The sequence below is a fragment of the Aptenodytes patagonicus genome, chromosome 1, assembly GCF_965638725.1.
Source record: "Aptenodytes patagonicus chromosome 1, bAptPat1.pri.cur, whole genome shotgun sequence".
NCBI lineage: Eukaryota > Metazoa > Chordata > Aves > Sphenisciformes > Spheniscidae > Aptenodytes > Aptenodytes patagonicus.
In genome coordinates, this window is record NC_134949.1 from 162,140,857 (window position 1) to 162,155,896 (window position 15,040).

Genomic DNA, 15,040 nt, shown 5'->3' on the forward strand with positions numbered 1-15,040 from the left:
ATAGCATATTTTCCAAGAAAGTAGAATAAACTGTGGGATAATAAGGAGGGAGAAGTTGACTTGGTAACATGCATTCTTTCTAAATTCATTCTTTCTCTCTTTTCCACATTCTTTATACCACAGACATGGATGGAAACAGGGCTACAAATACGAGTTAGTGTGAATTCTGGAATAGCAGCATCATATCAGTACATCACAAAGAAAACCTACCTAACGTAGGCATTGTAACTTAAGCTGATCAAAAATATTCTACAGTAACATGCTTAATAGAAAATCAGACTATGAATTAAACAGTGAGGTTATACCTAAAAGTACTTTTTTTTCCTTTGAATGAAGGTGAGAGAGAGCAAATGAAACCTATTTGGCTGATCAACCAAAACTTAAGACTTTTTACTTAGTGCTCACATTTTTTTATTTTATTTAAGAAAAATATTATAAATAGTATTTCTGAGAAAAATCAAGTATTATCTCTTTCCTATGAGGTGCATTTTGACACAAGGAAGGGCTGGGATAACTATAAGGCAACCAAGCAGAAAAGACAAAAAGATGCCTTTGATGTCCGTAAAAACATGATCAGGCTATAACATTTATTAGAAGACAGCAAATGAATACAATTAGTAAGAGAGGGAAAGGAGGAAAAAGTATTTTAAAAGCTGTAATCTACCTTTTGGTGGTTCTTTCAATCCTTTTTCTTCCATCCTCATATGGGGGGAATCTTTATTCTTCTGTCTGTAGCCTTTCTACAAGCCTGGTTTAAAAACCCATAGCAATCTTTTCCCTGATCTCAGCATGCTTTGGATCAGACTTTACTCTCATAGGCATAAGGCTAATCTGCACGAGACATTTGTGTTATCTTCTTCCTGCTGCAGTCATGTGCAAAAGTTATATTTCACTTGTTTGATGGCTTCAGTTAATGAAGAATAGCCTCAGTTCATTTCAGCTCATGCCCAAATATGCCAGCTGGATGTAATGTTATGACTGCGCTCTCATTATAAAGATGTCATGATAAAGATGACCTACAATTTTTGGAGAGAAATTATCGGACTTCCAGATCCCATGTTATCTGTTCATTGTTCCATGGCTGAAAATGTCAACAAACAAAAACATGTTCTCATTCTCTAACAAGAAGTCTTTTAGGACACAGAGCAAACATCTGCAAGATAATTCAATCAACTCAACGACATTAGTAACTTCGAAGTTTGTAGTGCACAGCCTTTTAAAATCCAGTCTGAGAAACTTTTATAACTTACGGGGTGATAATTAATTCTCTAATTTTGTAAGAAAAGCTTAAAAGAAAATTAAGCCAAAGGGACAAAATTGAAGGTAACGTGGAAAGTGGGAAAAAAAGAGAGTGCAAGAATCTTAAAATCTGAATTAGGTCTGTTCGAACAGGGATTAGTAGCTTCAGAGTCTGCTAACATTAACATAAATTTCCTATTGCTTTGGGGCAATCAGGCACAGATGCCTGAAGCATTCTCACAATAATTCAGCTTTCTCAAAAATACTGAATGGGAAACTAAAACATTAGGAATTTGATGGGAAATAAAAAGAATTCTTCAGTGTTCTTAACTTGAATGTGTTTTACAACCATCATGGATATTATTCTTAGGAAATAGACTCAGATAATTAAATCTCTGACTCCCTTCCCAGGTAATGGGTAAAATTATACCCACAATTTGTTGTAAGAATTCAAAATAAAACAAAAATTATACAACTCTGAGGATGCTAAAGCACATACTTGACATATCATTTTGCCTTCAAAGAATGTATAGATATTCATATTGAATACAAATTGTTTAACCTGTAAAAATAATTCATATAAGAGGAACTAGTAAAGGGCCTGATAGTGTTTGCTTGGTATTAAAAGTGCTGGATGACACTCCAACACAAGGGTTTAACTGAGTATTTCTGTTAATAATTGTTGCAACAATTGTTCCTATCAGTAGAACCAGTTAGCCCAAAAATAAAATGAAATCTACTACTTTAAAAATAGCCTGCTGCAAGATTTTACAAAAAGAAGCGCTGCTTAGCAATTAGAAAATACATTTTTTCTTATATAAAGAATATACATTACAAAGACAAGACATGGCTCTCAAACCTGTTAAAATCATCTGAAAGGCCTATATACAGCTCTTCAGAACTTACAATTTTGTATTGAAAGAAATCAAAGAAAAGCAAGAGACTAATGCAGGAAATTACTGTATGCGTGATATTAGGCAAACATTTAAGAACATTTACTTTGAAACAGTGAAGCCTTCTATTCTGACGAGTGTTTATTACCGCTAAAATGTTATGTCTAGAATTATTTTTGCTTGGTAAGCTAAAGTACTTTCACAAAGAAAACACATGATATGTAGGTTAAGCAATAGCTTCAAGCCTCTTGAATGTTGTGCATGCTCATTCTGTTAGACTTTGTCCTCAGTGCTCCATAAATTAGCTGTATCTTACATATTATGAGTCAAAGTCTTACATATTATGAGTCAAAGAATTAAAGAACGTCAGCTCTGATTGTATTGATCGAAGCACTGTATAGCAGAGCTGACACTGAACTACATTACTTCAAGGAGATCTGTCTGTGGAACATCTGGTGACTCCACCAGCTAGGGAGAGAGACTTCCATGAGTTCCTCACACTTGCTAAGCTTTGGAACACGAGTAATAAATATTCCCAATAAAAAGTGTCATTTCAAAGTGAAGCCAGTATTTTGCACCGCTGGAGTTATTTAGGATGAGTGATGACTTTGGGGACATACTTCTGTAATGATATTTTTGAGGAAAGTTTGTCCCTTTTCTTCACGTTCATATAATTCATTAACCTAGTTTAAATAAAATCCTGTTATTTAGATCAGATTTGTGATAACAAAATGTTGAAGGAGCTTTGAGAGAAAGCAGCTACAGTATATACTTCAGATTCTTTCCCCCACCGCATGCAATCAGCTGCTTGATTTTCAGATATTATTTTATAGCCTTATTTTTTTCCCTTGAGCTCCAAGACCTAACACTAAGGGGCACCAGAGAACTGAACTGCATCTGTTCAGATCCATCAGGACCCAGCTGCTGCAACTAATGTTGTAAGTTATTCACCATGCTAGGTGGAGAGGGAATGGGGCTTTGGGGGAAACATAACAGGCGAAACAACAGTTCTGCATGACACATTCTCTGTTACAGAAAACTGTCACTGGAAAAGCAAGGATGCACTCATTTCAGGAATGCTGAATGTCTTATTATAGTTTATCGCTAGGTGTTGAAAAAGAACTCACTCTATTTTTCCAGACAAAAGTTGGGAAATGTGTGAAAATATTGCATGATGTGAAAATGGATTTTGTGGAGAAGCCAAGTATATCTAAAAAATCCTAGCAGCTTGACTTCATTTGCTTTGATCCTAGACAAGTGTAAACAGAGGAACACAGACTCAGGAATTCATTCTTACATTAAGTTTCGGATGAGGTCTGGATACCAGCATTTTTTCATTAACAATTCTTAAAATTCCACTATGGAGATAAAGCACATTTCTAATTTCCCCATGGATTGCAAAACTGCCTATCACCCTTTCATTTTCCCAACAGGACAACAGGAAAACAATACTTAAAAAAATAAATCAAGCCCGTTTGCCAGGTGGGGACTCCAAAACTGACTTCCTTCACCCCAAGTTTGGCTGTCAAATAGAGAATAATCATGCAGCCAGTGCCACATATATTAATAGAGCACATTCTGAAAATCTCAGACCTGATGTCAGGAACCTGTTGTTTATCCCAGGGTTGTTTGGTTTTTTTTTTTGGTCCTGTATTTCTGTTTCAGTCCCTCTATTCCACCACAAAATACATAACCGAACAAGCAAAGTACAATTCAATAAATGACACTACATGTTAGAGAAGTTAAGTTGTTCTGATTCCCTTTTAAAAGCTCGGTCATGGTTTTGCCCCAGAACAGAAAGCATTACAAAAATGCAGATACAGTACAGGGCCCAGTATGTCAAATCATTGCAATCAAAGCTCCAAGACCAAAATTAATAATGTACCATTAGCAGATGGTGTGAGCTGATTGACTGAGAATTGCAGAGATGCATTCTGATTTGAGTATTGTAGACTTTTTCTGATAATATTAGCACTTATTTCTGTGTCTTTAAGTAGTCCATCAAAATAAAATCCACAGATAACTTCTGTGCGGTGTAGAATTTGACTCATATATCTTTTAAGGCCAGATGAGACCATTATGATAATGCGCTTTGACCCCCAGCATAACACAGGGCATAGAACCTCGCTCAGCAATTCCTCCCTCGGGTCTGCGTCTTCTGTTTGAGGTATACCATCTCCTTTTGAAAGACATACAGCCTTGATTTATTACTCAAAGTGATGGAAATTCCAGCACATTCCTTGGTAAGCTCACCCTTCAGTTAATGACAGCTGCAGTCAGAAAAGGTACAAGTTTTGTCGTCCTCTGATACAGTTTCGTTTCAGATTTCTTCCCACTACACCTTTTGAAGCTGAATTAGAGAGCTGTCAGGGATCTATATCAGCTTATAGACCATGGCCATGTTTGTTAAGAAATAAAGCTTTCTTTAACCAAATAATGGGGAAAAGCCACCTTTTGGGGTACATTGTGCACCTTGTTCAAGGGCCATTAGCCCTAAATGGTCCCTTACTCTATGATGGAGAAAGCCTCTAGAACAAGGAAAGGTATGGCCTCTAAACCTTCCCCCCGTCCAATGGAGAAATTAAAATATACGTCTTGGGTATGCTATGGCCAGACAGCATACCTGATGTCTCGAGAGGAAGACCTTGTAACTCCAGGTCTTCATCTGATAATGTTCAACCTCTAGCTGGCACCTTCTCGTCTTGTGCGGGACCCAAGTTTTTCTGTTGCTGTTACATTAAGGTGCGTCAGCAAGCAAGATGAAGGTAACTTAGGAGTGACCAAACAGTATGTTTATTTAAGCAAGAGACCTTGCTGGTTGGGGCTAGAAGGTGGTGGGATCTCTGCTGTGGGTCTGAGCGGAGATCATCAGTGATTCATCACCCAAATAGGAGAGTTAAGCCTGCTCTCTCTGTCTCTCTCTCCAGGCAGTGACACCTAAAAGGTGAAACACAAAGACTTGGCAGTATTTACCCAGCTCATGTGCTGGACCGGGGTTTTGCAAAACTTCTCTTGGAGGAACAGCTTGAGGTTTATGGGCATTATGCTTTCCAGCTCGCTGACTGGAAGACAGGCAGCTCTGCTCAGGCATTTTACTGCGGGGCCAAAACCTGCCAGGATCCAGCGCCTGGAGTTTCATATGCCATTTATGATTTGCTACGACAAGGACAGACACGGCAACATACCTCTCCAGCCACCATCCTGTGTGGACATGGTGTTTCAGGGCCACAAAGGGAAGGAGACCCTGAAGGAGAGAGGGCTGGAGGGTGGTACCGAGCAGTCCCTTCGGTGAGACCAGTAGAAAGAGTTGCACCGAGGAAGCCTTTTGGAGGGGCCATGTGGTCCCCAGTGCCTCTCCCACCTCCTCCTCCTCCTCCTCCTCCTCAGGCAGGAGGAGGCAGAGTTGCTGCTGCTGCCAATGCGCCAGGATAGAGAGATCTCGGCGCGGGAGGAGATGACGCAAAAGGCAGAGCTCCCCCCAAAAAAGTGTTTCTCCAGGACGAAGATGGCGGCAACTTAGCCCAGGGGCCCAAGATGCCTGTGCCCATCGGGGGCCCCCAGCCAGGCAGTTCCGCCCCGTGCGCCCGGGGACACCGCGCCCGGCGGCAGCAGCGGCGGCAGCCGCAGCCCATTGTCACCAGCAGCGGCGGCGGCGGCCCCGGCAGCCTCCTCCTCCTCTTCCTCTTCCTCCTCCTCCTCTTCAGCATCCTCGGCAGCGCTCCGGGAGCCCTGCAGCAGCGTCTCTCCAGTTAGAGCGGAGGGGGGAGAGGAGAAAGAGGAGACGGAGACAGCGGTGCAGGCATCTGTGCCGCGGCTCGGGGCTGAGGAAGAGGAGCAGCGGCGGCGGCAGGGAGGAAGAGGAGGCGAGGAGCCCTCCCGGAGCCGTCCGTCGGCAGCGGGGGACGCGGCATGCAGCTGTCCGGGGGCAGCGGGCTTTTCTCAGGAGGGAGATGGGGAGCTGCGATCTGACCATGCCTGGGTGAGAGGGGGAAAGGACCAGCCGCGCAGCCCCGCCACCACCAACTATCACCACTACCACCACCATCTCCTCTCCCTCCTCCTCTCTCTGCGTTATTGCTCTTATCTTCTCCACGGCACTCCGCGTTGGATGGACTGGGGCTGCTTCGTGTGGTGAGACCAAGGCAGAGCCACCGGCGAAACCCAACAGTATCTCAGAGGAAGAAAAAGAGGAAAGAAAGAAGAGGGAGAAAGAGAGAGGGGGGAGAGTGGAAGAGGGAGGGAGCGAGCGAGCGAGCGAGCAAGAGAAGGGAAGGCAGGCAAGAAAATCCCCCCAATCTTTTAAGTCAATGCATATTGTGGTGACACTGGCAAAGGAGCCCTCACGGTGGAGTCGGCCAGGGCTGTGCGTTCCCAAAATATGACCAGGGGTGCTTGGATGTGCAGTCGGCAGTATGATGACGGCTTAAAAATCTGGTTCGCACCCCGGGAGAACGAGAAACCCTTCACGGATTCAGAGAGGGCTCAGAAATGGCGACTGTCCCTGGCATCGCTCTTGTTTTTCACAGTCCTGCTCTCTGATCACTTGTGGTTCTGCGCCGAGGCCAAATTCACGGGGACCGGAGAGAAGGAGCAGCCGCCGCCCGAGACGCCGGAGCCCGCGGAGCCGGAGCTGCTGGCGGGCATGGGGGAGCCGGCGCCCCCCGCGCCCCGGCTCCTCGCCCCCCCCTCGCCCTCCCTCCCGCCCTCCCCCGGCAGCAGCGGCGGCGGCAGCCGCGGCAGCCGCACCAACGGCACCGAGCCCCGGCACGGCAAGGCTGCTTTCCTGGGGAACTCCACCGCCAGGCCCCTGGAGACGTGCCCCCCCCCGAGCTCCTCGTCCGGGCAGTGCTTCAGCGTGGGGGACGCAGAGGCGGTGTGCCGGCGGCGGGGGGGGCCGGAGCGGCCGCGGGGCGCGGGGCAGAGCCCGGCGCCCGGCTGGGACCTGACGGATTTTTACCTTTCCTTTTGTAATTCCTACACACTTTGGGAGTTGTTCGCCGGGTTGTCCAATCCGGACACTTTGAACTGCAGTCTGGATGTGGTGCTGAGGGGGGGAGGCTCCTGCAGCCAGTGCGTCCAGGCTTACCAGCGCTACGACCAGCACGCTCAGGAGAAATACGAAGAGTTTGAGGTTATGCTCCAGAAATATTTACAGTCGGATGAGTACTCGGTGAAATCGTGTCCTGAGGATTGTAAGGTAGGAGCCCCCTGCTGTGTTTCCTGTCCCTGGCTGGCGGGCTGGCGTGCCTCCCGCGTCTGTTGTGGCTGCCGTGGTCCTTGTTTTGGCTGCTTCGGTCTCTGCTCCTGGCGCCGGCGGCCGTGGTTTTTAGGGTGCAGTCGGAGCTGCGGAGGATATCGGGCGGGGAGTACCCCGTTAGCGCATTGCTAAAAGGGAGGCAGAGAGAGGGGGGAGGTTGGCGGAAAAAAAAAAAAAAAAAGAAGGAAAAAAGAAGTGATCCTCCGTCCCCTGGGAGCGCAGCGCTGGATTTCCCCGTCCTCATGAATATGCGATTGGCTCCGGCTCGGCTGCCGGCTTCCAGCGGGCTGGGATGCGGCTTGGCGGCCGGCAGCGCCAGGGGCTGCATGCCAATGAGCGGAGCCCGGGACGGCAGCCGGGGCCGGGGCCGCCCGACGGCGTTGCCCTGCCCGCGGGCCCTCCGGGGCGGGCCGGGGCCGGAGCCTGCAGGCCGGCGGCCAAGCCCGCGAGAGGCGCGGCGGGGCCGGGGCTCGGCCGGGGCCGGGGTGGCGGGTGGCCGCGGTGCCCGGAGGACGGGCGTCTCGTCCCCCCGCGGCGGCCGGGGGCGCGCACCGGCGGCTCCGGGTGGGTTCCGTCGGGCGCTTGGCCCCGGGGGCTGCGGGCAGGGGCCGCGGCGGTGAGCGGGGCGGCGGAGCGGGGGGGCTCCCGGCCGCCTCGGGAGCGGGGAGCGGGGCCGTGTCTCCAGGCGCTCTGCCAAAATCTGTGGGGCTGGGAAAAGCTCGAGGACGAGGGTGGATGTCAACGGGCACCGCGGCGGCCCGTGGCTGGGAAGTGATGGTGACAGCATTTCAATAAGCCGCGGTGGTTTTCCTTGGTGCCGCCGGTGACCGCTCAGAGAGATCCAGAGGGTTTTCTTTTCCTTTGTTAGAAGGCAGGGTCCCACTTTGGCTCTGTGCCGTTGTTGTCTTCCCTCTACTTTTCCACAAGATTAGTTGGCCTAGCTCTCAAGACAGGAAAGGGCAGAAAAAAGTGTTGTCCTTGGCGCCTAAAATAACTAACTGCATGCTTTTTCCCCCGTTTGTTTGAGTATTTGTTGAGAGCCGGGCCAGGTGAATGGTTTCTGCCCTGAACTGGATTACCTCGACTACTGTAGCACTACATTAACCATCTGAACCGAATCCTGCTTTAGCAGTGGAACACAACGGTGCATACAAATCACCGCTCTGAACAGAAGGCCTAGCAGTACCTCCGTGCTTTGTGACTTCAGCAGGGCCTTCTGAAATCATTTCACGGTAACACTCCATGCCGAAAGAATCCCATTCACCAATAGGTTAGTGTAATTTGCACACATCTTTGCCACAAAAATCAATCCGCAGTCCCTCCAGAAGCTGAAATATCCTGTTACCTAACTGGATAAAGTAGGAAAGTTGCCATATTTATTTTTTCTTGTTAAACTTGACAAAAGTAAAGTTGTCTCATCAGTAATTTTGACTCCGCTGTTTCTAGGTTATAAACTGTGTGTGTACACACTCGTATATATGTTATGTACTCAGTTACCGATAATGTAAATGTATTTTATTTCCAGAGTGAATTGGCTAAGTAAAAAGCATAAATTGGATAAGTAAAAAGCGTATCGAATGTAAATAGATGTCTACTGCTGTAAGGGCATCTTTGCCATTTCAGTAACTCTTTAACTAGAAATTGACCTACTGCTCTGTGCTGCCAAAGGATCAACATCTACTTGCTTAAAGTCATTTTTTTGTATCACAGTTTAGTTTGACTGAACTTTACCACAAAGTGTGCAGTTGCTCTACAGTGTATCATGGTGTAAAAAGTGTTGGAAATGAACGGAGTAGCAAATGTACACTGTATAACGATTTCCCCTTCAGAGACTGAATAAGGAGAAATACTCGTCTAATGATGGGGAAAAAGCTGTTGACATTAAAATGATTGCGTGAAACATATAAATGAGCTAGACAAATGCAGTGCCAATGACCTGCAGTTCTCCGGTTCCCAGTGCCGGACGGCATTGCTCTGTGTTTTGAGAATTTGGCCAACCAGTCTGTGTTAAAAATGAAAGATATTCCAGCAGGGAAAAGAAAAAAAAAAAAAACACAAAACACAACAAACCAAAGGTGCAACTTAGTATATCCTTTCTTCTTCCGGGGAAGCTGGCGGGCGGCGCAGGTCGGGTGCGCGGCGCGGCGGGGCGGCGGGGCAGCGGGGCGGCGGGGCGGCGGGGCTGGGCTGGGCTGGGCAAGGCTGGGCCGGGCCGGGCGGAGGGGCTGGGCCGGGCTGGGCCGGGCGGCGGGGCTGGGCTGGGCCGGGCTGGGCTGGGCAGGGCTGGGCCGGGCCGGGCGGAGGGGCTGGGCCGGGCGGGGCCGGGCGGCGGGGCTGGGCTGGGCCGGGCGGCGGGGCCGGGCCGGCGGCCGCTGCCGGGGAGGTTGCTGTCCAAGGTGCTGCACAGGCAGCGGACGCAGCCCGCGGCCGGGCTGGGGAGAAGCCGCTCTCTTCCCTGACTTGGTGCTTCTGGGTCCCTCTGGAGCCTTTTGATTCGTTCTGGTGGCTGAGGAAGCCAAGCGTTTAGCAGGTCCAGCGGACTGATAGCCGTGTGTGTTGATGTGCCTGTACGTGGTCTACCCTGAAGTGTGTACCGGTGAAAGTAGAAACTCGTGGTGAATATTTTGTGACTCTTGCAATATTTTGCTGGACTTTCGGGTGTTTTATGCATATTTCATTTATACAACTCAGTCAGGAAATAGTTTTTTATGTAAGTAATTATTAATTCTTTGAGCGTTGGACATCTAGATAATTCTTAGCTTAAGAATCAGAATAGAAAATAACTTGACATCTAACTATGTGTTTTAGGTGCACACCGTGTGATTGGTTTATATGGTGAGCTGCTTTTTCTTTTCTTTTAAACAAAATGCTAAAAGTACCGACTTTACTCAATAATCATGTATGTAAGCACCGGCTTAGTACAATGAAAAGCTTGTTAAATAATCTATTTCTATTTAAGACACCTTTAGTATTCTGTGAGGGCCGCTTCATTCACAGAAAAAGAGAGCTTTTCGTCCAGTTGACCAGTTATAGCTGGTGACAAAATTAATAAAATTTACACTGAATAACAGTCAACCTAAAACTTGTAATCGGGTATTACTTCCCCCTTCCCTAACTCTCCCCACCACCGTCGCCCACCCTCGACAGTCATTTCTCACAGTGAAGAGTGAAAATCATGGGGGTTTCTCAGTCCAGCAAGTTACGCCTTTTGAGAAAGTACTATTGGTTATACCAAATAGTACATATCAAAATACTTTTGATGTATAAGTCTAAACCTCAGACTTTATATTTTCATTCCTTTATCTGAAACCGGAAGAAAATGAACTTTACTTTCAAAATATTCTGTGTTCCACTACATGTCTCCTGGTCCTTGAAGAATATTTTATTGCAGAAGTTTGCAGTCAGGAGTTGTTTGGGTTATCAGTTCACACTTAGCTATTCTACATGGTGAGTTTTGGTTTCGGTTTTAATATATAAGTATACTCACTCATTTTTTTGAAAAGAATGCCGTCCTGTAATTAAGGTCTTACTATTAAACTTCTTACTGAGTTGCATTGGGATTTTTGAAAAATTTGTAGAAAATGCTGAGAATTTTGAATTTTAGAACATTTGGAAAATCAGTGTTTATTTTTGTTAGTATCAATGAACATGCATATTCATTTGATATTGTTAGGATGTCAGTAGGCTTTGTACATTGTTTAGAAGTTCTGGATATCAGTGGTATCTCACTATAAATCCATCTTCAACTTATTTCTTAAAAAATATCCTTGAAGTCTGATGTCTTTATATATTGTTTTCTTGTCTTGATAGTCACATATCAGTAATATGGCTAAACAATAAAAATAAGTAAGACAAATGTTTGAATGTATTACATATTCAACAAGGTGACATAAATTGCTGTAGATTTATTGAATGACTAAAGTAACAGAGTAACTGAGAATCTGGTTCTACATTTCTGGTTTTCTGTTTTAATTCTAATTTAGGGGTTTTTTTTTTTAATATTTATGAAATTTTGCTTTTGCACGTTATAAAGTAGTGGTTATATTTACAGAGATTGTTCTTGGCAATATCTATAGATTCTTGGTTTCCAGAATATCATTTTTATATGAAGTGTGACACAGGACTGTATTCACACAATTAAGAGAGAACTGTATTGGCTTGATGCTGGAAGACACAGTTCCTCATAATGACTTGTCAGCTTTCTATCAGGGGAAATACTCAAGTTCTTATTCCTAAGACAGCAGGCAATCGCTCTGTGGAATAAAAGAAAATTCTGGCTACTTCTGATTAAGAACTGGGTCAAATAACTAAGTAGGACATATAAATGTAAAGGTGTTTAATTTTTTTTTTTTTTTTGAGAGATAGAACTTCTGTCTTTGTGAAAAGTATCAGAGGCCAAGGTTTTCTTAACAGATGTATTTATTAATGTTTGAAGAAAACATCAGTTATTATTTTTTGACACAGGTTTCTTTAACCCAGTGAAAGTTGACAGTATTTAAAATGTAACCTTCCTTAATGCTAGTTAAAATATTGAAATGTGTAATGCAGGTAAGTGCATTATAATTAAAATAACATTAAAATAATTCAGTTTTCCTCCTAGAATATCAAAGGACAAAAAAAAACCCCAACACTTTTTTTATATCAACATTGCTAAAAAGCAAACTTTAGCTGACATCCTAGGTGCTCAACATGTACATGCAGATGCTTTTTCTTTTTTTTTTCCAGGAATTAAATATAATTTAATAACTTCTGATTTGAGGTTTATGATATTGGTATCAGAAATATGTAAGAAAATAGCTGAGTTATAATACGACTTAGCTGAAAAACATGCATATCAATAAAGTGCTTCATTATTAAACATAGATGGTTTAGTTGATAGGAATATAGAGCTGGTGCTTCTGTTACTAGATTTTTTTTTTTTTTTTTATCAAAGAACTGTGTTCAACTACTTTTATTTGAGTAAGAGGATGGTTGAAAGTTATCTAAAACAATTAAAATCACATTTGTTCTCATTTATCTGGAAATATCAAAGCTTATATGAATCATGACTTTTCCAAGAACTTCTTCCTAAACAGCATATGTAGTCTAATTAGGTTTTGATTTAAACTCTCAGTTAAGCTGGCAGAAAAGAGCAGATGAGAAATACGAGACCAAAAGCTCAAGTGATAAAAGAACCCTTCTGTTACAAAAGGTCACATAGACCAGCATCTGCCACAAAGCTAGACATTTCAATTGCACATCTTAATCACACAATATTTATATTATATACAAGAGCGATACCTAAGCTAATCAGAAGAAACTCTTACAAATTAAACCTTCAGAATCTGCACTGATGGTCAGTGTCTAATACCAACGGTGAACAATAAACATTAATTACTGAACTGATACCTTTTCAGAATGTGTTGAAATTTAAATATTTATTTTAAAGCTCTTTTTAAAATGAATAGTATGCTGTATTAAAAAAACATAATACTTAAATGTCTATATTTTTAAAAGTTTTGTTTAAAATTCTGTGAAACTAATGTGACTCTATAAATCAATGTTTGCACATGCTATTTGTTCAGTTGGTTTTAAAGAAAAAAGAAGTTGAATTATTTTTCAAGACTAATTTAAGATAAGTATGTGGATGAATTTAATATAACTATTCTTGTAATAGTGCACTGGTATATTAATATAAGGAGCAACACTGGCTATGTACTAATGGACTTTGTATTTTGGCCTAAAATCCTGATTCAGCAATCTGCTTCAGTCGCCTGTTTTGAGCTAGACAAATGGCACTGCGCTCAGGGAACACCATGCACATGCTTATAGGCATTCAATCGCTTAAATGCTTTGTTGGATCAGGATCAGATCTCTTCACTCCTAAAAGAGCAAATTTCCCAGGGTGTTCCTTCCAGAAGTGAGTTCACCCTGCCTAACTTTTTAAAAGTTTGCATCTTGTTGATCATCCAGATCTTCATCCCACTCATAGTGTCGATGGGTGCTTCATTCCTGATTTAGGGAAAAGAGACTACAGATGATTAACATAGACTAGCTGAAGTGAATTCCGCCCTAGTTCAGCAGCTATCGTTTAACACTTCGTGGTATTAGCGTCACATGGCTAGGGACCTCACGGCTCTGCCCTCAGTTTTACTTTGTTCACCCGTTCTCTTTGCATCAAGCAGTACACTTCACACGCACCTTGCAGAGACGGCGGCAGTCTTGCTCCTTCATTTCATGTTCTTCTAGGAAAAGTAATCAAAATGCAAATTATAGTTCTATCACTTATCCTGCCTAAAAATCATTTGGTCTATACTTAGTAATTTATCACTTCAGTCTTGCACTAAGATCCATAATGTATTTAGATCTGTGAATTGCCTAAAAAGGAAAAAGTAACTTAGAAGCTGAATTCTTAAATACTACTTTTTGATAAGTATCACTCATAGCACTCCAGAAGATGGAAAAATTAAATAATTTATCTAACCAAAAAAAAAAAAAGTAGACGTCCAGTCTGGATGTCCACACTGAATATAAAAGTTCAGACTCTCTTTGTAGTCAATGGAGATACACAGGTAATTCTAAAGTCTGAGTCGGTTCACAGTAAAGTGGACATCTAAAATAGGTTGGATGGATTATGCCCTAACAGTACCTAATTTCTGTTCCTTGTCTCTAAAGAGCGCATACTGTCATTTTATCTCAGATACAAACACCTCCACTGTGGACCTCTAAAGTAATTTTAGATGAATCCTAACAAAGTGCTTTTGGTATAAAAAATAAGTTTGGATGAAATTGTGTTCATATGTAAAATTTAACTGCAAGGAAGTTTGTAAAATCGTGCTACTTCTGCTGTCCCACACCAACCTAGTGAAATCACAAGCCTCTCTCACTTCTCTGATAACTATATTCTGTCACTGAAGAATGTGTGAGCTGTGCAATCTGCTTCTTAGGGATGAGAATAGGAAAGGGCCTTGTATGACATAACTATATTTTTATCCCTTTTTTGAGAGAGGCCGAGAGCTTCTACATATTACCTTTTTTCAGATGTTATTTCTACTGAGAAACCATACAATAACAATTGTAGGTCATCTTCTTAATAGCAATTTTTGCAGGTAAATCTGCTACAGATTATTTCTCTTATTCTCCCTTCTCTCTTTACAAGTAAGGTGGCTTTTTTTGGGGGAACGTGTCTACGTATGTGAGAATTTCTGTACATTACACTGGGTTTCATTTTCTTCCCTTAGATCAAATCAGAAGGAACTCCCAAGCCTACCCAGTCTCTCTCACTCAAGAGGCATATATTCTTAGACATTTATGCCACTTTACTAAAATAACCATACTGTACTTTTCTGTGTACTTTTCACTGTACTTTTCTCTTGTCAGAACTGTAGAGCAAACATCACTAAGTGAGAGCGTGTGATAGTTTAGTTTACTTTACAGCATCAATCAGTTAGATGAATACAAATTTAGCGAGGCACTAGAGACATTCTGTCTGGTAGAGAGATTTTATTAATTTGAAGATATGTTAAAAAAAATAAAGACCAGATTGATTTTTGGATTTGTGATCTGACCTTGTTTGCAAACAGGGCAGATATATGAATGATGCAGATCGCTCCTTTAGAACATGCACATTGAAGAGCTATATCCAACCAGCTCTCAGTCCACAATGACAAAG

At 43.3% G+C, this 15,040-nt stretch overlaps 1 protein-coding gene across 1 annotated transcript in view; it reads left to right on the plus strand.

Annotated features, from left to right (window-relative positions):
- Positions 1-6,004: 6,004 nt before the first annotated feature.
- The window catches only part of NALF1 (NALCN channel auxiliary factor 1), a 512,766-nt gene continuing 503,730 nt past the window's right edge, over positions 6,005-15,040 (plus strand). Inside the window, exon 1 of the mRNA XM_076361218.1 lies at positions 6,005-7,329. Coding sequence (XP_076217333.1) covers positions 6,511-7,329 — 819 coding nt within the window. The 5' untranslated portion in view covers positions 6,005-6,510. The remainder of the gene's footprint in view (positions 7,330-15,040) is intronic.